Raw genomic sequence first — 25,953 nt, 5'->3', positions numbered from 1 at the left:
CTAGATATTATTGTTAGTTTGCATCTCTTTTCCATGCAGCCCTTAAGATTGTTCCACAAGAAACCCCATTATTAAATAATACACTAAGAGAAGAGCGGGGGAAACGGGTGAGAGACAGATTAAAGCTTTAATTGTATCTGCCACCATGAGTTGTCTCCCTCTGCTAAACACAACCCCTCCTTTCTGAGTCCAGGCAGTGCTAAGAACCCAGGAGTGATGTTGCAGCTCTAGAAATCAAGTTAGAGAAAACTGAAAGTAATTAAGCAGTAAAAATTGTAGCTGGCACAATTCAGCACTGGATTCGCAACTGTTTCCACCTCAGTCTTCAACTCAAGAGGCCCAAATTGAAAGCACATTGTACAGATTGTTCTGGGCTGAAGACATCATGGTACTACAGGAAAAGACCCTAAATCCTCTTGAGGAGAGCAGATGAGACACAACTTTTGCATAAAGCAACAGATGACAGCTCAATCCCTCAATTTTATTGTTAAATTAAAATAACACAATTCAAAGATTCAAGTCAGTCATTGTCCTTGTAAGGGCAACGCATTCACAGGCAACCTGCAGTTCCAAACTGACAGCATGTCATTTGCTGGCAATAGCCATGATTTGCTCCTAAAAGAGAAGAAAAAAATAAGTCATTTGTAAACTAGTAAGAAACTGACATTCTAGAAACCAGCTACAGTCTCTTTCCCTTTTATGTATATAGGCAACAGTTTTGTCAGCCTTTCTAGCCAAGCGCAGAGCACTCTTCCTATACGCTATCAAATTAAGGAAGTTGCAACGTTCCTTCTGAAGCAGCAGAAAACAGAGGTGTTACCACAGGTTCTGTGCTCAGGGAAGAGGTCTTCATTTGGTTTTCTGCTTTAAACAGAGTAACAAAAAAAAACCTCTGAGCACTGAAGCAGCGGCAGCAGCATAGCCTTTCAGTGCAACTACTAAAGACATCTTGCCAGTGGCAGCTACTACACCTTAAGATTTGTTCCTCTTAAAACACTATCACTGTTCAACTGTGACTGTAACACAAAGGAAACAGGCCACCTGTGTTTAATAGGAAGAAGGTAACTTAATTTGTGGAATAAAACATTCAAATCCAGAAATGAGGGTTTGAACCTCATGAAAATCCAGTGAAGGAAATCAGAATTTAGGCAGACAGGCTGCAAATACAGGGTCTGTGTTTAAGACTGAACCTCCTCACCACTGCCTTCCTCAGGTAATTTCCATTAGAGAGACTTGCACTTCTGCCATAAGGGAACAATTTCACAAGGCACAAAACAGCACAGAAACAGGTAACTCGTTTGAGCTGCACACCACATCTGTCAAGTGACCTGACGTCTTGTTCTTAGTGAAGATGAGTCTTCTCTGTTTCATAGGGCATTTCTGGAACGCAGCTGAAGTTCCACATTTTCATGCCATAGCAAAATGAAGCCAAAGACTACTAATGACTTCTAATCCCTAACTACTGATACAGAGTATAGACACTTAGATCCCCTATCTTCTCTTGTGCTGTAGGAGAAAACAGTTCCGGCTGAGCCATCAGTTATTTAGGAACTCCTCCGGTTCAACTGGGACACAAACCCTCAGTTTCAACACGATTTATTTTCCCACCAAAAATGTTTCATTTAAAAGAAAAACAAAACAAAAAAAATCTTTCCAGCTTGTGTATATTTCACAAATATTCTGGACTCTTCCTACAGCCTTCACAAAAGGGAGGTTCTTACTTTGACAGGAGGCAGGGCATTTGTTGCTTGCAATCCCCATGTCCTCAGCAATACCAAGGGAGCCAGCTTCGTGGAGTAAAGCCTCTTTAGCACATCAATAGCAGCTATCAAGGAGACATTGTGCCTCTGGCGCTCTGTCTCAAACTTTAAGAGATGTTTTAAGGACCCTGGAAAAGATAATTGAATGCTCCTATTAAAACAATTGTGCTTCTTATCTACAGTCTTATAGCAGTCTTCACTGGCAACTGAAAACACGGAGAGCAGAGAAATGGTCCATCTTAATAAAGGCCTCCTTCTATCAGCCAGTGCTCCTCATCACCACTTCTTTAGCTACCATCCTGCAGATTTTTTTTTAAAGCAGCTTTGAGGTTTGTGGGATGAAAACTGCATCCAAGACTCTCTAACTGCTCCACAGCCAATGGACATCAGAACAGTTTTGCTTCTAAGATGCTGGTGCCTTTCAAACAAGACAGCAGCACACTTAACCTGCAGTAGAGGTAATACTTGTCCTGGTGTTAGTAGCAAATGGCTGTAAGACCATCATCTCACTGCCCGTTCAGAGTCTTGGATCCTTACCCAGATCGTTCCCATTGAAGGCTGCAGCACTGAGGTGATGAGCTAAACATGCAATATCACCAAAGCCCAGGTTTACACCTTGTCCTGCAAGTGGGTGGACTCTGTGTGCCGCATCCCTGGAGCAAGAAAAGGCAGAAATTTATATCCCTTCTTGAACAAAGCTATAATGGCAGACAAACCCCAGAAGGGTAAGTGTAGCACTCCTCACCTTGTCGCAATGAACACCTTACAGCAGCACACATGATTTATTCAGTACCTCTCTGCACGCTATGCTGAACAACCTGACTGCCTCTCCAGTTGTAAGAAGCAAGACAAAAGAAAGATAACAAAAGACAGTTCTGAAAGGAAAAATTATAAAGAGGTGACTAGCCAAAGTCCTCTCAGCCCATGTGTGGAACAGGCCTTGGTGTTTTTGTAAGTGACCTGAGCACAACAGGAGGTATATCATTGGCACATTTCACGGAGTAGAGAGACATCATGAACACACAGGAGAAGTGGGATATCATTGAATAGAAACAAAATCAAAGTCCTTTTATGAGCAGACTTACTTATAAAGGACAAAGCCAGACATATTGATAGGGGAGTCTTACAGAAATGAAATAAAGTTTGGGTATGAAATGTATTATCATTTAACAAGTTATAAAGCACAGCATGCTCCCAGTCACAGAATGGCTCACAAGTTGGAAAGATAAAAAGCATGCAAAGTATAATCCAGCATCCTAGAACTACTATAAGCTACCAGTGTATTGCAGCTGCGGCAGAGAAAAAGTACATGTAACCTCAGAATGCAGAAGATGAGATATTTTCCTGTTTCTATAGACCACTGTACAAAAGCCTATGACATCTTATCCAGAATAATTTGTAAGTTTTGTAATTTGTTTCAAGAAAGGCAAGTTTAAAATCTCAAACTGGTACACAAAATGGCTGTTAAAATGTTTGGGCAAGTACAGGGTCAGCATGAGATACTGGACTACTCAAACCAGGAAAGGGAAATAATTATCTTGCAACTTACATCGAAAGCTCACACAATGGACAGATTGCTTCTCACACAAAAGGACTTTGTTGGTAGAAGAGCACATGGGCCTCAACAGTGTCAAACCATAGATTATTTCTAACTATCTAATTTGTTGATGATGCACCGGCATCATTTCTAATCACATTCAACTGACTCACATGAGGGCTGCTGTTCAAGACCTTACCCAATAAGGGCCACGCGGTGCTGGACATACTCTGTTGCATGCCCCATTCCAAGAGGGAACATGGCTCGGCTCTCTGGATCCACTTTAGCAATGCTTGGGGGTAGCTGACGGACTGCACTCCCTGAGGGCCTCAAGAATGAAAGAGCAGATCGAAACATGGCCCCAGCAGTGTCAATGAAGTCAGAGTGGTTTACATTGCTCCACTGAAAAAACAAACAAACCTTTACATGTTAACCCAAACCAGACATACAAAAGAATCCAACTGAAAAAAATCTAGATGAGCTCCAAATACTGAATTTTAACAACCTGGACAAAACTATACAGTAAAAGAAACTATCTTCATAATTTCAGAACATAGAGGCTTACAACTAGGATGAGTTTACCTTTCCCACCTTCTGCAAATTTAGTTCAATTTCTTCTAACTAACAGAATTCAAGCCCAGGGGTTCATTCCTTCTTTGCTAAGTGCCTTTGGGTATCATCCTCACCAGGGGAAGGAACTTAAGAATCCACCTCTCCCATTACTATCCCTTAAACTGCAGGGTTCCATTATATGTCTCGTAATTACAACAAAGCCTCATACCTGCCACAAGGCTGATACTCACAAAGGCAGAGTTGATGCTATCCACAAAACTTTCCTCATCCATAGTGAGAAGTTCCGATGCGTGTTCATGAGACGTAGACCAGACCAGAGAGCTGGCAGTGTCAGACAACTAGATCAAGAGAATGTCAAGAGTAAGTATCAAGAGAAAAAGAAGCAAAAATAAATTATCAGTGCAGAGATCTCCCACTGCCCTGCCCCACACCAGTCCCTCTGCATATACTCTTCCAGTCCAACTTGCTGCAAGTGGGAAATACTAAGGATACACTGAGAGGGCAGCAGGGGAAAAAAAAAAAAATGCTATAACTGAAAAGTAAAGTGTAGGGGGATAAATTCTTAGGAGACAGCAACACCACAGAAAGGCCCAGACAGGAACAGAGTTACCAGAAAAGAACAGACTAAACATAAAAATTAAAAAGTAATAAATAAATACAGAGACCAGAAGTCATCTTACCGGAAGAAGCGCAATTGGCCCTGTGGGAAGGAACCTCTGCCACGCTACGTTATTGTTTGTGGCCTACAATGGGAAAAAAAAAAACCCAAGTGGACACTTATCAATTAGAGACCTGGATCACCTGCTTAAGCTGTTCACCTGCTTATGGAAGAGTCAATTAGCAGAATTTCACCTCAGACAAATGAAGAGTTGCCACCACTGCTGACTGGTCATACTGATGCTCAATGTTCTTAAGTTCGGCTTCCTTCCGAACTACAGAGTTATGACCATCTGCACCGATCTACAAAACAAAGAGATAAAAAGCAACCTCTTCAGCAACTCCTAAGAAAGCCAATATTCCTGTCTATAAACTTCAGCCTGCACAAAGACATTTTTTGTTTATTCAGAAAAAAAGGTTGCCCAAAAAACCAGAAGAGGTGGCCCCTTCTGCTCTTGTCCAATTCAGCACAGCCTCCTTGCGTCAGGCACCATGTCCCATAGCATCTCTGACAGTGTTAGCCACTCACCTCATTCAAGCCCTCCACTTGGGTGGAGCGGCACACATGGAATCAGAACCAAATCCAGGGGAAAGGACTTGGGAGAGAGATGACGCCTGATCAACAGAAATGAAAAGCTTAGTTACCAGCAGTTTGGCCTGAAGTCTGCGTCCATCAGCTAACTCAATTTGGACCCAAGGGCTTGTGCCACAGCTGTGAGAGGGGAGTGGCCACGTATACCCCACTGCTCTGCTCCCGTAGAAAACCTCCACCCGGTCTGATGGGAACACAAAGTACCACGGTCACAGCATGATACAGGTATGAAAAAAGGAAACATAACTACAAAAGCAAAGGCCACGCGTGTCTTACTGGCATCGTAAGACCTGGCCCTACAATTCTCATGGCACCTAAAAGATCAAACCTGGCCAACCCTTTGTCACTGCAAGGCCCACTCGATAGAAAGCTACAGATCTTTTCATTAAATCTGTTTTTGGAGAGACTGTGTTCTGGAGAACTATGTATGAAACTCCTTTTGTGCTGTGTAGCCTTTGGAATACAGATTTCTCCCTCCCCCCTTAATTCAAGAAAATGCCTATGTCTCAGAGTTATCAGAGCTACTCATTAGATTTCTCGCTCCTCTAACTTAGGGCACACAACGGAAGGCAAGTAACTGAAAGCTCTCTGCAGGAAATAAAATATTAAAGAAGTTGACCAGTACCTGCTACTGCATCTAACTGTTTTGTGAGAGCAGACATAATGACATCGTTCTCCACTATATAACCCATGTCATCTAAGTCATCTTTCTCAAAAACGATCATGGCTTCTGAACAAGCATCCCACACCTACAAAGGAAAAATACATTACATGAAGCTACACGATGAAGCAGTGCTGCTCCTTTCAGGGACTATGAATATATCCATCTTAACAGGAAAGGAACATGGCAATCTAGAAATACAGAACTAGAGGAAACATCCAGGATTACTGTCTATTCCCAGCAACTGAAGTACATCACAGAATTCCTTTCATACAATGATCTAGCTGCATCTCAAAAACTAATTGCAAATAGTTTTTTATCCCTACTTCTTTTCTACATAATTAGTACATAAAGCTCCCCTACCACCTTGCTGTGGGTTACCCCAGCAGACAGCTCAGCCTCATGCAGCGCCTCTCTCACTCCTCCACAGTGGGATGGGCAAAAGAATTGGAAAAGTGAGGTAACTCATGGGTTAAAATAAATACGATTTAATAGGTAAAGCAAAAGTTGTATGTGGAAGCAAAGCAAAACAAAGAATTCATTCACTACTTCCCATTGTTGGGCAGGTGCTCAGCCATCTCCAGGAAACCAGGGCTCCATCACACATAACAGTTACTTGAGAGGACAAATGCCATTACTTCAAATGTATGTGTGTGTGTCTGTGTGTGTGTGTGTCCTTTCTTCCTTTCACCAGCTTTTATTGCTGAGCATGACGCCATGTGGTGTGGAGTATCCCTCTGGTCAGTTGGGATCAGCTGTCCCTGCTGTGTCCCCTCCCAACTACTTGAGCACCCCCAGCCTGCTCCCTGGTGAGGTGGTGGGAAAGGCAGAAAAGGCCTCAACTCTGTGTAAGCACTGCTCAGCAATTGCCTGTGTTATCAACAGTTTTCATCACAAACCCAAAACACAGCACCATACAAGCTGATATGAAGAAAATTAACTCTATCCCAACCAAAACCAATACACACCTTTACTTTTATTTCCTGACAAGTACCTCTGCCTCAGTATCTACAGCTTCCATTAAGAATAAACGTTTCATCTTGTAACATCAAGACTCTGAGGATGGGAACTTGCGATTAGACTGCTACCCCAAAAAAAGTAACAGGAATCATCATAAGCATAACCTGCCCTTTGCCAAAGAAAAAAAAACTTTTGTATCATTAATGCAAGTACTTCTAAGAAGTTACAAGAGACAGACATATACTATATTTGCAGCCCTAAGGCAGGCACCTGCATTCGCTGGAATGGTTTGAGTCTCAGGCTGCAGACATGATCCCAGGCACCAAAACCTGAAAAAGGACACAAATGCATGGAAATACAGGTTCACATCTGACACTGAGACCCAAACAAAACTTCTCCCTCCCTGTCTATCAACGTCCAGACTCTGCCTGCACCATTCCTAGACAGGGCCAGGTCTGCCTCAATACTGTCACAGCTCCAGCATCACATTATTTTACTGTTAACACAGGCCAGCAGAAAAGAATCAAGTGCTTTCCATGGACAATGTGATTTAACAGTCAATTCTTACTGTCCCATCACTGAGTAATAAAACAGACACACAAATGCATGGCCATCATTGCTTAAAACATTTCTTTCTCCATAGGCGTAAATCTTTCTTTAAAATGAAAATTAATCAGAAGTGAGTTACCAGACTACAGAGCACTAAGTATGTGCATCTTTTGTGAACACAGCATTCCAGATGCTGTAGATAGGACCTCACAACATCCTGCTGGGCTAATGTCACAAATAATTATATAACAGATCAGACAAAGATACCACAAAACAAATCCCTGTTATCAATTTAATTTAATTAATCACCACAACTCAGCATACAGAATACTGAAAGACAAAGGCACACAATTCTGTTGAGTTTAGGATGAAGGCAGCACATGTTCAAACGGGTTTTGTCAAAATCAAATTGAAAGCAGCTCAAACATACTGTTAAAAACACAAACAGTAGCAAACATACTTACTGCTTAGGAGGGTTGCTGATCCTGGGGAGATAGAACTGACTCTGTTACTGTAGGTGTCTGGCACGTAGTTGTATTCTTTCCGAGGACCAGCCTCCAGCAAAGCGATCTTCTTATCGTGGAAGTGGATATCGTGCCCTAAAATAGGCAAATACATGCTTTACTACAACATTCCTGCCAAAAATCTCATTCCTTTTTCCTGTATCACTAGCAGCTATATGTTTTTGTAATAAGATAAGAGTAGTTGCAAAACTCAATAAAGAAATGCACTTATGATACAGGTTTTGAGCAGGCAAGTAAACTTACGTATTTTAAAACTTCCTGACTACAATCCTATCACTGAGACAGACAAACCTTTTGTAGTTAAAGCATGGATTAAAAGTTTTCTTTTTGTACAAAGTTCACAGTTTTGTACAAATTTGTGCCTATCTTGTTATGCAAGTTCATTACTGAAGTATTAATGGGCAAAGTCTGCAATGCAACTCCATACTCAGAACACATTTTTCAGAGCTTAAACATAAATTCACCACTTAGAACAGGAGATCAAAATAGAACTTCTGTGCTCCTTAGCAACTACATTAATGTTTTCTTTATCCTTATATGCTGATAGTGGGATAGCACTGGCAGTTTAGATTTTTACTTTCAGTTAAAGAGAACTGAAAAAGAATAAAGAGATGACCCGAGTAAATCACACTTGCTGAGTGAGCCATTCTTACTACATCTGACTGCTATGGCCACAGAACAGTGTCCTTAGAACATGCAGAGTTTGCTGCTACTGCAGCCTAATAATGAGAGTATCCTGAGCATTTTCTAGATTATGCATAACATAACCTCAACTCTTCAAAGGTCTCAAACCTGCATGTTAGCCTTAGGTATCACTGCTGGGGGTGGGGGTAGGGAATCCTTATACTATTTTATTTCTACTGTGGTCAACAACACAAGCACAACAGTAAGTGTGCAAGGTAAACCCTTACACTTCCAAAGCACTTACTGCTCAAGACCTTTGCTCCCCCTCTACTTTGCACTCTTTTCTTTAGGTTTCTGTCACTATTACACCTTCTGAAACAATGTTACAAATAAACTGACAGTATGCTCAGGATCTTTAGTGATACAGAGCAAGCACACATCCATTGAATGTGGTATTCCAGAGTTTAAATTACAGGGTTAGAGAATAATTGATTTCTCCGAATCAAACCCAGGATCAGAAAAACATTTTCAGCAATGGCTGAAATTACGAATTGGTAATTTAAGGGTGACTGTGTTTGACAGAATCACAAATAGCCTACAGAATTCAAAGTAATGGCTGCATTAACATATAAATACATACACACACACGTATAAATAGGACATGGCTCATCACAACGATCAGCTAACCAAACAGCTCCAAGTTTGCTTTAAAGTGCTGTCACAAGAAGATGCAGGAATAAAGAAACTACAAAAGGATCTTGAACATTAAGATCCTAAATGATAACTACATAGTTACCTCACACTATCATCAACACAGATTAATTAAGGTCGAATTATAAAAGCAGCCGATATTCCACATGGTGAACCGTGTGGGTTTTGGGAAAGACCCGGTTTGAAGTTTCGGACATAAAACCTGCGACTCCCTGAACTCGCACAACACGGTGCAGGAGATCCGAACACCTTCGTGACCTCTGCAGCAGGGGCGGGAGGGAGACATTGCCGCCGGCTGTGCGGCCGTGACTGCAGCCGCGCGGGGCCGGCACCGGGCCGAGCCGATGGCACATGCAACACCGACCGCGGCGGGCGAGAAGGTCACCGGCTTACCCAGCACAGCGGCCATGGCGCTCCCGACCATGCCCCCGCCCGACACCACCACATCGTAGAGCGGCGCGGCTGCGGTAGCAGCAGCCCGGGACAATAACGGACCCCGCTGGCCAGCCAGCAACCGCCCACCGAAAGGAGCCAACAGACCCCACCCGCACACAGCCGCCATCGCTGCGGAAGTGACCACACACCGTCGAACGGAAGTAGCTCCGGGAAACCATGACAACGCAACGTGCCTAGGGACGAACGCTACACAAAACACGTCTTCCCGAAGGCCAATGAGAGAGCAGTGGCTGCCTTCCTTCTTGGAGTCTGATTGGCTGCTGAGGCCAAAAAGGCGGGCCTAGGGGGCTGTCGGCTTCGCTGATTGGCGGGAAGCGGAACAAGTGCTGTTGGAGGGGTGAGGCGGCGGCCTGTAGGTGAGGTTTGATCTGGGGTTGGACCTGCGCCCTCGAAACGAGTACCTCTCCATTTTGTTATTTTTCTTCCAGGTGACACGGCATCCCCTCAGGCTGTAACAGACCGACTGCTGTGCCTCCTGCCACCGGGTGAGGAGCTGGGAACAGCCTGTCGGGATGGGTGCCCAGCAGTCTCCACTAGAACCGGGCTTGCTGCACCAGGCAAAGTTATGGAATGATCTCAGGGTATCCGAAGAGGATGAGGAGCTGGAGGGTTTCAGGCAGGAGACAGCAGTCCTGTGTGACAAGCTGTGGGAGGCTCTAAGGTAGGATGGCACCTGGTAAGGATGGCAGAATGGCATGTGGGATTCCTACTGCTTCTGAAGTGGAGCATGAAGTTCCAAGATGCACATATATAGTATCAAAACACTGACCACATGCATATTCACACACGGGAGGATGGGGCCAGTAGGTGCCCAGATAAGCAGCATTCACATAAAGCATGAATAGCACAAATCCTGTTCCTGCTCATCACCTAATCACGCTTAAAACTTGCTAGCAGATCACACACATTTCACAGTATCTACCATTCAGGGCTGTGGTGTCTCCAACATGGAGCTTTCAGACTTCTTGTCTTTCTCTGTGAAGTTCACTAGCAGTTCACACACACGCAATCTTTCAAAGGAAATAATGTATGAAGAACAGAGTGCAGCAATCACCAGGCAAGTGTATGGTCCAGGAGCACATTTACACATGATTGGCACCTTCTGTTTCCCCCCTTTTCCCCATTTTCCTGTACTTGTTCCACCCTTATCCATCTCTGTCCTTCATTTTACCTGCATTTATTCCTTCCCTAAATATCTTGTTTTACTCTGTTTCATAATCACTCTCACACATGCCCATAGAAGTTTGCTATTTCAATGAGACCCAGGGCAGTTCTGGTTTGTTTTTTTCTTTTCTTGCAATCAATTATATGGTCTTCCTAGTTACAAAGTTTCCAGCTGAACCTCTTAAGAGTTGCACTAACGCAGTTCATTGCAACGGCTCTTCCATCAGCATCTTGGGAATGCTGGTGTTTGGTGCTGTTTGTTAGGATTTGTGTGCCTAATTTATTGCCTAAGTTTGTCTTTAATGTTAAGTAGCTATCAGCCAGATAACCAGAAAGTTCCAGCTTCAGGGATTACTTGTAGCTTTTTCTGGCAATAGGGTGCTAGCAGCAAAGCATTACAAAGCTAAGTAGGCATAACTACCATTTCATACATGGAAAACAGAAGCAGACAAAGCTCTGCTCACCGACTTTGGTAGCAAAGCAAAATATAGAGCCTGGAAATGATAAACCTTAAGCCTGTCTTAACTACCAGATCAGCTACAGTGTCTGTCTTTTAATCAACAGTGTCTCCTATAAAATATATCTATTTTTTTAAGTAATTTCACTTATTTCCCCTTCATGATGTCTTTGTCTTAGTCGTACATCTGGTAGCAAAAGGCAGTCCAGTTCTTTGATTGACCTCACCTTGGACAGTACCTGGGATCAGCAAAAGCCACCCTTGTTTCCTAAATCCCGCTTGAGGCCAAAAAGTGCTTCCTCTCCCTGGATTCCTTCCATCACCATCCCTCAGCCTTTCAAAATGACGCTGCGGGAAGCTCACAAAAAGTCCCAGTTGATGAAGTCATACATGTTTCTTGAACTAGACAAACAGAGAGACCAAAGGCCAAGCCAGGATGAAGCTGAATGTCAGAAACAGTTTCGGGCACAGCCTGTACCTGCCCATGTGTTTCTGCCTCTTTATCAAGAAATAATGGAGCAGAATGAGATTCGCAGGCAAACAGCAACACAGAAAAGAAAGGAGCTGCTACTTTCAACCCTGAGGCCCTTCAGCTTCCTGGAGAAGGAAGAGAAAAAGAAAGAAGCTATCAGACAAAAGTTCCTGGCAGCAGCAACCCCAAATGACAGCTCCAAACAGAAGCAAGCCAGTAAAAAACTTCCTAAATCTACTTATGGCCCACTTCTTGGAGATAAACTCAAAGGTAAAATGCCAGGGCTCTTCCTGTTAACTCCCTGCCTGTCCCTTGGTATCTGTATGCTGGGAGGTAGAATCATGGCTCATAGGGCATTAGTTGGAGTATAAAGCCAGTGTCATTACATCCCCTTGTGTTGTCTAGTCTCCTGCGTATCACTGGTCCTTGCATTTCATCTAGATACCTTTACAGTAGAGTGGCCACAATTTAATAGTCTTGTACCCATGGCAGCAGCAGCAGTTCTGTACCACTCCCCAGACATGTGGGTACAATGAGTTCTTTAGACAGATTTCCACACCCCTTGTGCTGCAAATGATGCTAGCTTGGGAATCTTTCCCTGCACTGGATTCCATACCTTTGATTAATCTAAAGGGACATAAATGATTTGTGGCACAAATATGAAGACAGATATAGTACCAGAAGTGTCCCAAGGTCTGTGCAGTATCTTGAAACTGACAATTTTAGTCCCATTCAAGTGATCTGTGCTGCACAGGACCCCTAGGAGAAAAACACTTCATGAGCCCAAATCAGGCTGTTAGTTCAGTTTTAAAGTGATGGTGCAGTAATCCAGTCTCTCCTGCCATTCTCTGATGTTTTCAGTTACCTTCCCACTCGCTCTCCACCTTCTTAAGTGCTAAACCAGTGGAGGGTAGGTACCAGGACCATTCTGATCAGAGGGACAGCCAAGGAAAATTTTCTGATGCTCACATTCTTTCAGATGGCTTAAGGTCCCCCCCTAAGTTTGAAGCAAGCAATGCAGGCTTCATGCTTGAATATAGGAACTAAACCTGTCCTTGATAATTCTTACTGCTTTTCTCACCCCTTTTTTTTTTTTTTTCACCATTTCCCACTGATTTCTTCCTGAGTACACCATGTATGTGAAAATGAACACCAGCTCGTTTTTCATCAGAAAACATTCTGTTGTGGCATAATAAACTTAATAGATTAGAAAGGTAAAAGCAAAGGACAAGCTACTGTTCTGTTTCTGGTATATGGGGAGGGAGGAGGAATGAACATTTCATACCTCAGTCAGTTCAAAGTTATAAATAGACTCAAAAAAAGTCTTAGTTTGCAAACAGCAGTATTGATTTCTTTTTCTTCTTAAAAGCAAAAAGCCACCCCAAGGCCAACTGTCTGCATTTTCACAAATGTTTAGTGCAGCACAGGAAAGGAGTCACTTGAGACTATACACTGAAACCCATTCTTTCTATGGAAGTTTGTCACAGAAGTCAGAAGACATGATCCATCCACCAAACACTCCTCACTTAAAATCTTTTCCAATAGAGACAAACACTTCTGAATCTTAATATAGAAAAGGCATCATCCATCACAAGTGTATCTGAACAGCCCATGTAGATCACACACTCAACATAATGACATAAAGTCCCAGGTGAACCTTGATTAACACAACAATCCTGCAAGACAAAGGGCACAAGTTGTCTGATACCCCTAAGAATAGGAAAGGGAGGAGAAGGCCTGTCCAGTAACTTACTCAGATAAGTGAAAGAGATACCTAAAGATTCATACCTTAGAGACTCTGCCAGGTTTTTCCTGGTTATCTGTGGGGTTTTTTCTCCTGGGAATTGGAGGAGAGAGGCTGGAAAGTAGTGAAAGAGAACATAGAATGTCTGGTCTCTCCTACATGCGTAGCTACCATCATAAAGAAAAGTTTAAAGTTATGCAGTGGCAATTTCAGGGCCTTTTATGTCACTCATATTCTTCTCATTGCTTTTCTTTTGATTCATTAGAAGCTGAACTCTACAGAGAAATACGCATTCAAATGAGAGCAAAGGATTTGCTTGAGAGCTCCGTAGCTCCTATAGATACCAGCAACTATCGCAGGGAGCCTCAATCCCGAACTGCCGCTAAAACTCAGCAGGAAAGACTTGGCTTCTTGCAGGACAAAAGTTTCAGCTTCAAGCCAAGGATTAATCCAATGATACCGGATTTTGAAGGACTCTACTGGGCATTTCAGAGGGAAGCAGTAAGGAGACAAGAAATCAAAGAAGCAACTCCTAATAAGCCATTCAAGCTAAGAACTTCCAATCTCCATGGCAGGCAGAGGCAAGCTAATGAAAAGGTAAAGGTGAGATGACTGGATAGTTCTGCTTTCTCTCATCAATATAGCAACTTATTAAATGCATAGCATTTCTTTATGGGTGGTTAATGTCCTGTGACCTCCATCCTTCCCTTGGGAGTACTGCAGAATTGTAGGACAAACCAGAGAGCAAAATTCTAAACAGAGATAAGCTATGACAGCTCAGGTTCAGCCACCCTTCCACACTCCTAATCATGTATCCTTCCCCTCAGCCCCTCCTCATATAAATTCCTACTGACAGAAAAGAGAAGAATGAGTGCATTGCCACATACCCCAACTGTTCTCTCTGGGGGAGGAACAAAGGAGATTCTGTGCTGTGAACAAATACACTGAATGAAGTTCCTTTGGTTTGTGTTGGGGTTTTGGTTTTTTTTGGTTGGTTGTTTTTTGTTTTTTTTTTTTTTGTTTTTTTTTTTTTCAGGATTGTCAGCAACTGTCCAAGGTTTTAGTGAAGAAAAGTCATTCTCTGACTAGACTTTCCTCTCTCTCTTCCAATACCCTTCCAGTGCATATTACAGATGCAACTAGAAAAAGACAATCAGCTATTAGGTAAGTAGAAAAGTTTGTCTACAAGACCATATACCAGCTAATGACTTGATTTACGAAAAAGGTCAGTGTTTTCCCTCATCACACCAACTACATCAAGAATACTTTTCCTAAATGTTTCTATCTTTGTTCTTTGCTAATTCTTGTCCTCCCTCCCAGTTGACTGGGGAGCTGTGCACTTGTGTGTCTGAAATTTCACTTTTCTCCTTAGAGGACTACAAGAGTGAAGCATGTAGTCTGGCAGTCTAAAGTGAGCTCATTAGTAACTTTTTTCTATATAGATGCTCCCAAGATAACAAAAAGGAAGGAGACAAAGAAGGAATTTATTGGCTACAGAAGCAGAAAAAGAAATGTCAAGCTATCCAGAAGTCAGTGAACAGCCGAGCAAAAGCCCTGGATCCACATAAAAGTCTGGAGGAAACACACAAGGAGAAGTCAAAACAGAACTGGTCAGTATTCTATTCTTCAGAGAAATAATCATTTGCTGTACTAACTGGGGTGCATTAGATAATTCTTTAGGAGGATTTGGGTCTAAGAACTTTCCTAGCCTGAGTTTTTGACTGTCATACCCATTCCACATCCATTTGTGGAATGGGATGTGACAACCCCATACTATTTCTTTCATATGAACAATTTCCTTTAGATTAATGTTTGTAGAAACTCATTTGTACAAACAAGCCAACTGAAATGTATAGTTTGGTAAAGCACACATAAGGTTTTCTGAAAATGTGAACACTGCTTACAGTCTAGTAGTAAAGCTTTGTAATGGCTCTGTAATTTGCCAGCAGTAGGATTATTTTTGCCCAGCATTTGGAATCAAGAGAACTACCAGAGCTATTTGAAGGACAGAACAGTTACTGAGATTCCTCATTCCTGATTAGATACAGTCAGAGGAAACCTCTATTATACAGGCAACTTTTCCATTTCAGGCAAAAAATGAGAGAGAGAACAAAGGAATACAGAAAGGAGTTGGAAGAAATGCAGCTACGAGTCAAGAACAGACCATACCTCTTTGAACAGGTCACCAAGGTAACGGGTCAAAGTTCCAGAGTGTTTCTGGGCAACAGGATACATTGTCTTTCATTTAAAACAGGCATTAAGAAATCTAGTCTCAAGTTAGTTCCTGGATAAGGAGATGCAAATGTTTGCATAGTCTCTTCACTACACTCAAAATAACACATGAGAAGGCCACCCAGCTTGAATTCCTTCCCATCACTTGAAAAAAAAACCAGAGTTATTTCTTGGTCGTAGAGCTTTCCAGTCCCTAGTATATATGGCAATCAAAAGACAACATCTGATCAAAATCAAGGCTTTATCACACCAGAAATTACATGCACACATATTCTGTACCTGAACACCACAGCCTACAGTCTATTCTAAACTTTTTTTCTTAAAACCCTCTCCAGTTGAGTACTTTTTCTTTGTACTTCTGGTGCTACTAGAAAAAACATTAATGACAGTTACTTAGCTTGTATCACTTGCAAGCTCTGCTGTCTGGGGTTGCATTCAGCACATCTCATCCATCACACAGGACCAGCTGCATATCTGTATTGTACCTGAGGTGTAGATAAATCTTCACTCTATCTTTTTCCCTGGGTTTTCCCTTTCAGTTCTGTCTCCTTGCAGGGATGGTATCTGGTTACAGACACAGTGACAATACATTGACAATATGTTGATTTTAGGATTTCTCAATAGAAAGTACCCTCCTGGGTCAAACTTTCTGTCCAGATGAGTGGTTAATGAAGGCAGAGACAAATCTGTATGATAAATATTGGTAACATTTCTGTTTGCCAGGTTGATAAGAATTCACCAGTATTGACAGCATTCACTCATGTCAAGACAAGGTATCTATCCTTCCATACAGAGTACCTTAATCTTTAGGAATCTTTAGTCCCTCTGGTAAATGGTCATCTCAGACTACATAAATTTGCAAAGGTTATTTGGAGGCAGTGAGGATACAGTATCCAAGATGCTTTGTTTTCAGTTTTATGAAGATGAGCTGATACAAAGCTATTTGACAGATGCTCTCCATTTATTGAACTTCAGTGTCATTAGTGCTTACAAATTACAAGCAAACACACTTCCAGAATTTCTCACAACCCTTTTTTGCACATATTCTCAATTCGAGTTTGAAAGGTCAGGGCTCAGACACAAGTATGCTTCTCTGGTAAGACTGGAATGCTGCAGAAACAGGAGAACAGAAGAAGGAATTAAAAAGAACAGAAGCAGTATGTACTGTATGGATAAAGGTACTGTATGGATAAAAAATTTTTGGATTGGACCTTTGCTGTCCTTTTTTTCTCATTAGGGGTGTCAGCCATGAACGTTAGAACAATTGGACTGTTAGGAGGAAGCCCCAGCTCTATATGCTTACTGTTTTAAGTTTTGATTTCGTAGCATGATGCTCGTCAAGGAGCAGAGCGCCACTACAAACAAACTCTCCAGCAGCTGGGGCTAAGTGAAGAATTTGTAAGGAAAAAAGGGAAAGATGCCACTGACCTGCTGGAAGAAGAATCTGATGTTCACAGGTAATAAAAACAATGCAATACAGCTCGTTTACCTTTTACTAAAAATATTTTCCTTGCTTCAGTTTGTGTCGTCTAGTGTAGGCAAAATCAAATCAACCACATCACTTCTCTTATTGAGCATCATTGCTTCTCTTACCTTAATTCCTATGGCTGCACTCTTATTTCTTATGCACAGGACAAAGCAGCAAGTAAGTGCTGCGAACCATTTCCAGTATTCTGGACAGTCACTGTTTCTGCAGGGTGCCCAAGCCTTGGGGTGAAAAGGACACCTGTACGGTACAGGGAGGAGAACCTCAAGAGGAACAGAGTGGAAAGGAAATGGCAGTGTAAGATCTAGCAGAAGAATCCATCAATCACCTCTTTATTATCTTGATTCTCCAGGTTAATCTTCAGGAACTTTATGGTTTAGACTGACACCTACAAATTGCTCTGGGGTGAGATGTGAGAACTTAGTAAAGAAAAACAGACCAACTGCTGTTCAGAGCATGTCTTGTCCAATCCAGCAAACTGTGCCCTGTCTTAGTCTTCTCAAGTGTTGCTTTCTTTAACAGGCAACAAAATGAGTTTAAAAGGTTGAACTACTATCTTTGGATAAAAGTAGATATGAAAGATTGAAGAGGTGCATCCTCTAGTGTCAGCTCCTTCTGTTTGTGCCACAGAAGCACACAGGAAGGGGAGAATGCTTTTCAGTGTGCCAAATGTTGCTTTGCATATCTGTGTAGTAGAATGCTTTTAAACAAGGTATTTCCAAAAAAAAAATATTTGAATTTGACTTACCTTGGGAGAAGACTCAGAGGGAAGTCCTCCTCTGGTATTAATGCTTTGTTCACTGGTTACCAGCTCTGCTCCCTCCTCTCATTAGGAAGAATCATAGAATCATAGAATAGTTAGGGTTGGAAAGGACCTTAAGATCATCTAGTTCCAACTCCCCTGCCATGGGCAGGGACACCTCACACTAAACCATGACACCCAAGGCCTCATCCAACCTGGCCTTGAACACCGCCAAGGATGGAGCATTCACAACCTCCCTGGGCAACCCATTCCAGTGCCTCACCACCCTCTCAGTAAAGAATTGCTTCCTTATATCCTTCCTTACATGCTTAAGAAGCAATAGTCTTTATTTAAAAATCTCCCATATGTCATTATTTGAAACTGTTTTAACATCTTACCAATTTAGGTCATTCATTTAGCCTGAAAGACAACAGAGTTATGAAAAAGGTTGTAATTAAACAATGCATCACTTTGTTTGGATTGCTATTGTCCTAATTCTACCATTACTGTGATATCAAGGATGTACTTTGGTTGAAGAAAGATTAGGTATTACCTGTCAGCACACTGCACTCAAATGCCTGGCACATCTTGAATGGTACAGTTCACACATTACTTGTCTTCCTTTACCTGACAGTAATAATAATCCCAGGAATACAAACCCTTGCCACCTGGAATGTTTTCTGAGAATTATGGTATCAAAGCACTTTGAGATTAAAAGATTTTTAAATGGCCATTATGTTTCTGCATTGTCCTATTTCTTTATCAGTCACCTTTTCCTCACTTTTTAAATAGAAACTATGTCTCTCTGCATCTTCATCATCTCAGTCCATTTCTCCTTATGCTATAGCAACAGAACCCCATCACCAAATCCAAAATACAGTACCTGTAAGAGTTACCACATTAGATAAAAATAGAAAATGGAGATAATGCCATTTTTAATCTTAACAAGGTACTAGGTCCAAGAATTTAAGACCCTGAGGTTATGGGCTGCTATGTTATACTTCCACTGTTGGAAGATCTGCTGGACTGCAGCAGTGCTCCTTACAGTCTTCATGCTGAGAAGAGGCTTAAGCACCTGGGAGGGTTCAAGGAAGGCTGTTACCAGTGCACTGGTTTCTATATAGGTTTGATGGTGCAGGGCACAGGCTGTTCTTTCTCCTGTATCCCCTGGAAAAGCACAGTGATGTAATCATTATCACCATGCCTTGTCACGTTGAAAGAGGAAGGAAAGATTTCTTGCATGTCCCAAGTCTCCGTGGTGTAAAGCCCATTGAGCTTGTATGGGCATATCTGAAGCAGTGGGAGTGAAATTTGAGTACATATATTTTAAGGGGTATTCAAAAATTGGTGGCTAATTTCCGTAATACTTGATGATGCTGGAAAATGAAACTTCCAAGTACACGAAGTGTAAAGGAAAACCTTAAGAAAGGAAGAACAAAGGCTTGACTTTAAATTAATATATGATATTATGCCATATCCTTTTAACAAATACTAAGGTGACAAGCATGAGTACAGTAACAGATAAATCCAAGATAAAGATATCCAACAGATAAACCCAAGTACTGGTCCCTAAACAGAAATTGCTGAAATAGTGATAACAGTAAAAGCATCAAATTAAGTAACTGAAACTCACTAGCACCTTTCTTGCTAAACGAAGTGTTGTTCTTAAAGTAGAGAGATTTCTATGAGAGATTTCTAATCTCTTAGTATATCTTAAAAAAAGATATAGGAATAAAGAATTTCAACTTTTCTTCTGAATTTTTGCATTTTATGAAATTATTCTGTAATTTTTAATTAAATGAATTACTGCCTGGTCAGCTAACCTAATACTGTAGTAAAGGAGACTTCTCACTGGAGCATCTCCCATCAGCTGATATGGTAGCCAAACCATATGCCAATTCACAGGTACCTGCTGCAGCTTCTACAAGAACCTCCAAACTGCACTACCTTTACCAAAAGCAGCACTACCTTTATATTCAGCTAGGGAGCAACATAAACTCAAAACATTTGCTTCACACAGGAGCTATTATAGACATATAGTATCTTAGCAAAACTCTGCATTCTTAATAATGCCAATTCTACAGAAAGTCTTTAAGTTAACAAAAACTCAAAACATCTACATGGTAGGCTCATTTAAAGAGCTTGATATACCAAAAAAATTTGAGGAAAAAGTGACTGGGGAAGGTAAGAAAAGAACACAGCAAATATAATTAAATGATACCAAGTAGTACATTTATTTCAGATAGTAAGTCAGCTTCTGACAGTGAGATGTATTAGAATATAGTCTTTGAAGGTAAAGGATGGAAGGCAGGCCTGTTGCTCAAGATACTGAATGTTTGTACAGTGCCTACACAAAGAGGTCCTGGTCCTTAACTGGGGCACCCAGGTGCTCCAGCAAAATAAACACTTTAGGCTTTAGCAGAATGGACTGCATAAGCAGTTTTGAAATGGTGTTCCATGACATGGGCTAAATGACACCTAAGCAGCAGACTTCACCTTTTAAGCTCTGCAAGAGAGAAACTTGGTCCAGTAGGTCTTCTCCAACTCCAGTTTTATAATTCATTCTCCATCTACCCACCCACTGTGCACAGTTAAAGCAATGTTCATTCCGCCACTGCAACATGGTGAGCCTCTAGGAGGAATTATATGACCGATCCCACTTCAGTCACCACATATAAGAGGGCGGAAAAAAGAGCAGCTGGTCTCACCCTCCTCTACTCCAATAATAGACTCGGTGTCTGGCAGATGCAGAGACTCAACACCAAGGCTGGGCTGAGAGTTCAGGGAGATGAGACTCTTACTATGCACTGTAGATTCTTCCAGCAAACTGCTGCCCATCAGTGACTCTATTGTGAAAAAAACCACAGTAAACCAAAATTTTCATCATGTAATGATACTGCAGTATAAGATACAATCCCTGCTCCCCTTCAAGTCACACAGACTTCTTCCCTAGACACTTATTTTATCTGTTCCTACTCTTTGGGCATCTGGCACTCCAATGGATGGTAACTCCTATCTTTATTGTTTTGAGCCTTACTATGGTGGAATCTATGCAGGCTTGTCTTTCTCTTTAAATAATTCACATTGCATAGAAAAACAGACTGCTTAAACAAGAATGTTGTAACAATGGGCATGAATTCCATGTAAAAAAAAGATACTAGATTCCTGTCAATTTTGAAAACAATAAAAATCTATCTGCCCCTTGACCACAGTACAGAAATATACCATTGTCTTCTACCCTAGAAAAGGGGAGGTGAGCAAATCTATCCTCATCTCCAAGACAGTCTTTTACTTCTTATTGGCTTGTGGTTTCTTATTTTCAGGACAAACATCTTCCCTTCTCTCGGATCATCCACTAATTCTTCCCTGCAGTTCCCCACACACAGAGTCCTCTCCCTTCCTTACCTGGCTGTTCTCGCTCCCTGCTGCCAGCTGTTCCAATTCGGGAGTGGTGTTTCCTCATATGCACATTTCTGCTACCACTCTGGGAAAATGTCTTCCCACAAATTTGGCATTGATGGGGCTTCACTCCTTGGAGGAGAAGGGGGAAAAAATAGCCCAAGAATTACCAAGATTGCCATAAAGACCTTATCAACCAAGAAGCCAATAATTCTGCTTTGGAAAAAAAAAAAGTCCTCTTTCCTGGAGAGCAATAAGCTTCTAGAAGAGAAGACTTTTAGATATCAGTATTGCTCAGCTGTTGGAAAAACCAAGTCTGAAGACAGTCTTCAAGTCTGATTTATGAGAGGGAAGAAGTTATTTGGAATCTCTTATTCAGTGACATGGAAATATTTGATGTCCCATACCTAGAATAAAATGGCCAAAAGCAAGGAAGCAGTGGCAAGGAATCTCTATCCCGCCATCACACAATAAACTGCAGTTACATTACTGAGCAGAGACTGGATGATGACTTGTCACTGTGAAAGGCCTTCCATTTTACAGAGCAGTCTGTCATTTTCACAATACAAGTATGATGTCCATATGTCTCAATAGCATGGAAGCCAATGAGACAGGAAAGAAAAAGCATGGAGAACTCGGGTAGTCCCAAAAGTTACCACCCCAGTAAAATCTCCCTTTCCCCAAACATGCTGTATTCATCATGTGCTGATGATATTTAAGATAGATCAATCAAAACAGAAGGCAGAAGCTTTGAAACATTTGTGAAGTACGTTTCCATCTAATGCTTTGTCCAATTACAAGTACATAGTATTAAAAAACAATGGAAACCCCTACCTATGGCAGAAACCCACTCATGAGAGATTTCAGATTTGAATGGCTTTGATTAATATAAAAAGGTGCTAGATTCTCTCTTTTAAATAAGAAAATGAGAGCTATGAAACAGATACCCAACTTCACAACATTTTAGAAACAATAAAAAAAATTTGTATTTAGAAACATAAAATTTAGGAACAGAAAAGAACGGGAAAGATTAAAGTGTACAGGCTATAGCCACCACAAAGCAAGTCATGAAACACTATGACCAGAAGTACAGCAGAAACCAGGGGATTTTTCTTAAGGAAATCAAATCAAAGTTTTACAATAAAGAGCTTTTCTCAGATAGGTCACAGAATGTCAGATGAAGACTCTTACCTGAGTGGACAACCAAATGTTTCCGAAGGCTGGAGTATTCGGCAAAGGAGCGACCACATCCCTGTGCCTCACACAGAAAGGGTTTTTCCCCTACAAGAGAAAAGTATGTTCTTGGATTTTGGCATCACAACAGAACAGCCTGGAGATCTCTACCCCATTCCCCCTTTTGGCCTTATGTGCAACAAAGTTCAATGGAACTTACACGTATGCTTCCTAAAGCTTTTAAAGCATTCTTTTTGTCAGCTTTCAAGAAGAAACACTGACATTCTTTCGGAAATATTCTCAGATCATCATTCACTGAAAGTGAAGCAAGGGTCCACTGCTCCTAAACAGACCTTCCAATAAATATATAAATACCAAAAGATTAATATAAAAGTACCAGGAGTATTATATATCTTCTATATGAAGCTCTTAACAACCAGTTCTCTGCTTCACACTCTCCCAGGATCCTGTTCCCTTTTTCCTCTCCATGCCAAAAATCCCATTAACTATATTTCCCTTCATATGACATTCTATATTTCATTTCATATCAGACTGAATTTGCCAAAATCCTGTGAGAGATGTGTCAGTCATATTTATGTGTAATTTAAGTAATTTAAGGCACAATTTGTTCTCATAGGTTGAAATTTGTTATTCCTATATATCCCTGCAGCTACTTTTGTATTTGTCTAAACAATGATAAAAGGGGAGGTGACTACACTAATGCAATACAGTATGATTATCTGTTCTAAACACCCTTTCAATAAAGCCTTAAATAAAACTAAAGGTAACTTTTGCCTGCAACATCCCACTAAAGAACTTAATATATACCATGTTTAACACTATGATTTCAAGTCTAACTAGACAACGGTATCACAGTAACAGCAAATCCACCGGAGATTAAGCAAGCCATTTTACCTATTTTATTGTCTAACACATACATAGTTCTTTCAGAGCAAACTTGTTTTTAAAGATGTTTCTACTGTGATTTTGCCTTTATAAGTTCTCTCCCTACAGTTCATTTCTCAGCTTATCTGCTGTAGCACTCAACAGATCTGAACAAAAAGGATCAACACAGTATGTTCTGATTGGTGTTACAAGGCTGAAATACGTAGCAGATTCTCAAACACGGATTGTACTTGCTTGATTGGCTTGCTAAGACTATTTAAAACTTGGAAAGAAGGAAGAAAAACTACAGATGACAAAAAGAGCAGCACACAGTTCCATCCATAAGAAACCCTAGATCTATTTATACCTGCAGTTTTATAACACCTTTGGTCTGGTCAAACTCTTAACTGCACATGACCAATTTGCAGTTCAGAAAGTTATTATTTACTCCTCTAGAAGTTACGACTCTGTTGGGTGCAGAATACTCACTCTATCATAGAGGATTTGCATGTGTCAGTTGGGCCTATTCACTTCATCTGCACCTTGGCTGGGAGCTTAAAGTGCAAAAGAAAATTGTAAAAACTATGGCTGCTGTTACTACACATTCAAAATTTTATTATTGGTATGTAATTTTTAACTACATCCCAACATCTGCCCCCAAACCATGTGTTCGAGCTAGACTGCAAATTCTTTAAAATAGCAACCTTCTTCCCTGTGTATCTACAAACTACACACCATACGGCAGTGTTTAAGGCAGAAGGCATAAACAGCTGCTGGCGGCCCACATGAGCTGCAATTTCATTTTACTAGACAGGCCTTGTGCTCTTACAGTTGTCAAGGTTATTTTGAAATGTTAACCAACTGTAATGCAATGCTACCTTCCTGGCCATCAGGGAATCTCTAACAATATTCTGAGAGGCTTGAAGCGCGCCATTTGTTTAAGTGCTGTGATAACCTAAAGGCTTAAGAAACCCCAAGCAAACAAAACCACCAGAATATTCACTATCAACTTTGTTAACTCTTAAACTGGTGATCATTTCAGCAGTAACTTGTGTGCCTCTCAAACAACTTTCTAGGATAAAAACACCTAAAGCACTTTATGCAGTTGTGAAGACTTCAGCTGGTCTAAAAATATTGACAAGGAAGGATCGAATTCTCCAGAGGAGACAGCATAAGCAAACCGTGTATAAAATACAGCACTGTGAAATAGAGAGGTTTGTTTTATTTAACATAAAAAGCTAAGCATGAGTTAAGAGTACAAAGGCTCCAGCATATGGTAACATTAGCACACAGCAGTCTGAATGCCAAAATGCTGTTTTCTAGATATTGCCTTTTCCTACTACACTTTGCTAGTATATTTTTGCTACTCATTCCACTGTATTGCTCATTTCCCTAAGTCTCCCAAATGTGGTCATTCTACAAGCAGCACAGGTAACATAAGCTAGTCAGATTCAGCCAGATATCAGTACAGCTACGACTGTGTCCACCAGGACACAACACTGGAGAAGTATCTAAGCTACTGTGCCTTTCAAGAATTTAAAATAGCTTCTTTATAAAAAACAATTACAGCAGTTATGCTTATGAACTACTCCCTTGGGAACAGCCTAGCTTCTCCCCAGAACAATACACACCCCTCCCTTAATCAAAGAACTTGAGGGAGAAAGGAATCTTCAGAGAATGGTCTGAGCAGAGTATAACATCATCATATACTATTTGAAGGATGAAACCTGTATGAAACTATACAGGATAGTAAAAGGGGTAAGCATTTGATTCACTTGACCTATAGATTGGTGTGAATTGATAGAAAAGGGACACTAACAAAGGGCAGAGACAAACAACATAATATTCTCAAAAGAGAATGAGCATGGAGGAGGAAGTGGGTTTTATTCCTCAGTAAAGACCCCACCTCTGCGGACCACAAACAAGTGAGGTCTAAAACACACCAGTGTGAATTCGTAGGTGGTTCTTCAGATTTCCAGCTGTTGTGAACTGTTTCCCACAGCCCAGCTCTGTGCATACAAAGGGTTTTTCACCATTGTGAGTCCTCATGTGCACTTTCAGCCTCTGCAACACGTAGAAACTTTTTCCACAGCCTTCTGCTGGGCAGGTGAAGGAGCGGTCGTTCCTGGAAAGCAACAAAATGGCTGTTTCATTATCAGCTACTGCAATGTATTTTTCATGAACACTTGACTTTTTTTAACTAAAATGAAGTGAAATAAATAAATTTTTTTTATTTTTTATTAAATAAAAAGAAGAAACATTTAAACTAAAACTAATTATATCATAAACCAAAAAGACTCAACCAAAGGGAGTGACTAAATTAGAATCATAGAATCATACAACAGTTAGGGTTGAATTAGTCCTAAGGAACTACAGTATGGGTGGTTCACTGGAAGAATCTGTTCAGGTATCTTTTCATTGCATTACCTTGCCTATTCCCAACCCAGAATGACTTAGTAAAGTGGTGTAACAAATTATATAGGAACATTGTGGAATTTCAGTCACTGGAGGATCAAAAATTACTGTATGTGTACAAATAACATATGCAATTACTGCTGGCCCTGTCTTAGGGCAAGATGATGAGATCATGTCTAT

At 41.1% G+C, this 25,953-nt stretch overlaps 3 protein-coding genes across 10 annotated transcripts in view; 1 reads left to right on the top strand and 2 right to left on the bottom strand.

Moving 5' to 3' along the window:
- Positions 1-107: 107 nt before the first annotated feature.
- Positions 108-9,777, bottom strand: COQ6 (coenzyme Q6, monooxygenase). Of its 2 annotated transcripts, XM_080618988.1 has the most exons (12): positions 9,542-9,777; positions 7,754-7,888; positions 7,011-7,069; positions 5,745-5,868; positions 5,173-5,303; positions 4,723-4,830; positions 4,551-4,613; positions 4,101-4,208; positions 3,497-3,699; positions 2,298-2,413; positions 1,722-1,888; positions 108-615 (listed from the first exon to the last, which is right to left on the bottom strand). In XM_080618988.1, the coding sequence occupies exons 1-12, from the start codon at positions 9,708-9,710 to the stop codon at positions 586-588; spliced, it is 1,413 nt and encodes a 470-aa protein (XP_080475114.1). In that variant the 5' UTR covers positions 9,711-9,777; the 3' UTR covers positions 108-585. The 2 variants fall into 2 exon arrangements, with proteins under 2 accessions (XP_080475114.1, XP_080475115.1); XM_080618989.1 differs by lacking the exons at positions 5,745-5,868; positions 7,011-7,069.
- FAM161B (FAM161 centrosomal protein B) lies at positions 9,771-17,480 on the top strand. Its single transcript, XM_080618977.1, has 8 exons — positions 9,771-10,265; positions 11,405-11,967; positions 13,707-14,038; positions 14,478-14,605; positions 14,884-15,051; positions 15,532-15,631; positions 17,000-17,130; positions 17,370-17,480. The coding sequence occupies exons 1-8, from the start codon at positions 10,117-10,119 to the stop codon at positions 17,458-17,460; spliced, it is 1,662 nt and encodes a 553-aa protein (XP_080475103.1). The 5' UTR covers positions 9,771-10,116; the 3' UTR covers positions 17,461-17,480.
- The window catches only part of ZNF410 (zinc finger protein 410), a 26,100-nt gene continuing 17,623 nt past the window's right edge, over positions 17,477-25,953 (bottom strand). For 5 of the 7 annotated variants that reach the window (XR_013956972.1, XR_013956973.1, XR_013956974.1 and 2 more), the window contains 5 exons: positions 25,302-25,483; positions 22,492-22,581; positions 21,307-21,432; positions 20,398-20,747; positions 19,185-19,320 (listed from right to left, as the gene is read on the bottom strand). Coding sequence is in view for 1 of the 7 variants with exons in the window: in XM_080618995.1 (XP_080475121.1) it covers positions 20,563-20,747; positions 21,307-21,432; positions 22,492-22,581; positions 25,302-25,483 (583 nt within the window). In the remaining 6 variants the exon portion in view is untranslated. Of the gene's footprint in view, positions 17,983-18,946; positions 19,321-19,377; positions 20,748-21,306; positions 21,433-22,491; positions 22,582-25,301; positions 25,484-25,953 lie in introns of those variants that run through there. The other 2 variants (XR_013956971.1, XM_080618995.1) reach the window with 2 other exon arrangements.

The sequence above is a fragment of the Psittacula echo genome, assembly GCF_963264785.1.
Source record: "Psittacula echo genome assembly, chromosome: 5".
NCBI classification, from domain to species: Eukaryota; Metazoa; Chordata; class Aves; order Psittaciformes; family Psittacidae; genus Psittacula; species Psittacula echo.
The sequence above is the reverse complement of the archived record's forward strand: the minus strand, read 5'-3'. Positions and strand labels throughout refer to the sequence as shown.

Excerpts from the sequence above, each read along its gene's own strand:
- FAM161B (XM_080618977.1), top strand. The coding sequence starts at position 10,117 with ATGGGTGCCCAGCAGTCTCCACTAGAACCGGGCTTGCTGCACCAGGCA. Across the intron at positions 10,266-11,404 it reads AAGCTGTGGGAGGCTCTAAG|TCGTACATCTGGTAGCAAAA; the intron begins GTAGGATGGCAC and ends TCTTTGTCTTAG. Across the intron at positions 15,052-15,531 it reads GAGAAGTCAAAACAGAACTG|GCAAAAAATGAGAGAGAGAA; the intron begins GTCAGTATTCTA and ends TTTCCATTTCAG.
- COQ6 (XM_080618988.1), bottom strand. The coding sequence starts at position 9,710 with ATGGCGGCTGTGTGCGGGTGGGGTCTGTTGGCTCCTTTCGGTGGGCGG. Across the intron at positions 4,209-4,550 it reads GGCCAATTGCGCTTCTTCCG|TTGTCTGACACTGCCAGCTC; the intron begins GTAAGATGACTT and ends CTCTTGATCTAG. Across the intron at positions 3,700-4,100 it reads ATAGCATCAACTCTGCCTTT|TGGAGCAATGTAAACCACTC; the intron begins GTGAGTATCAGC and ends TTGTTTTTTCAG.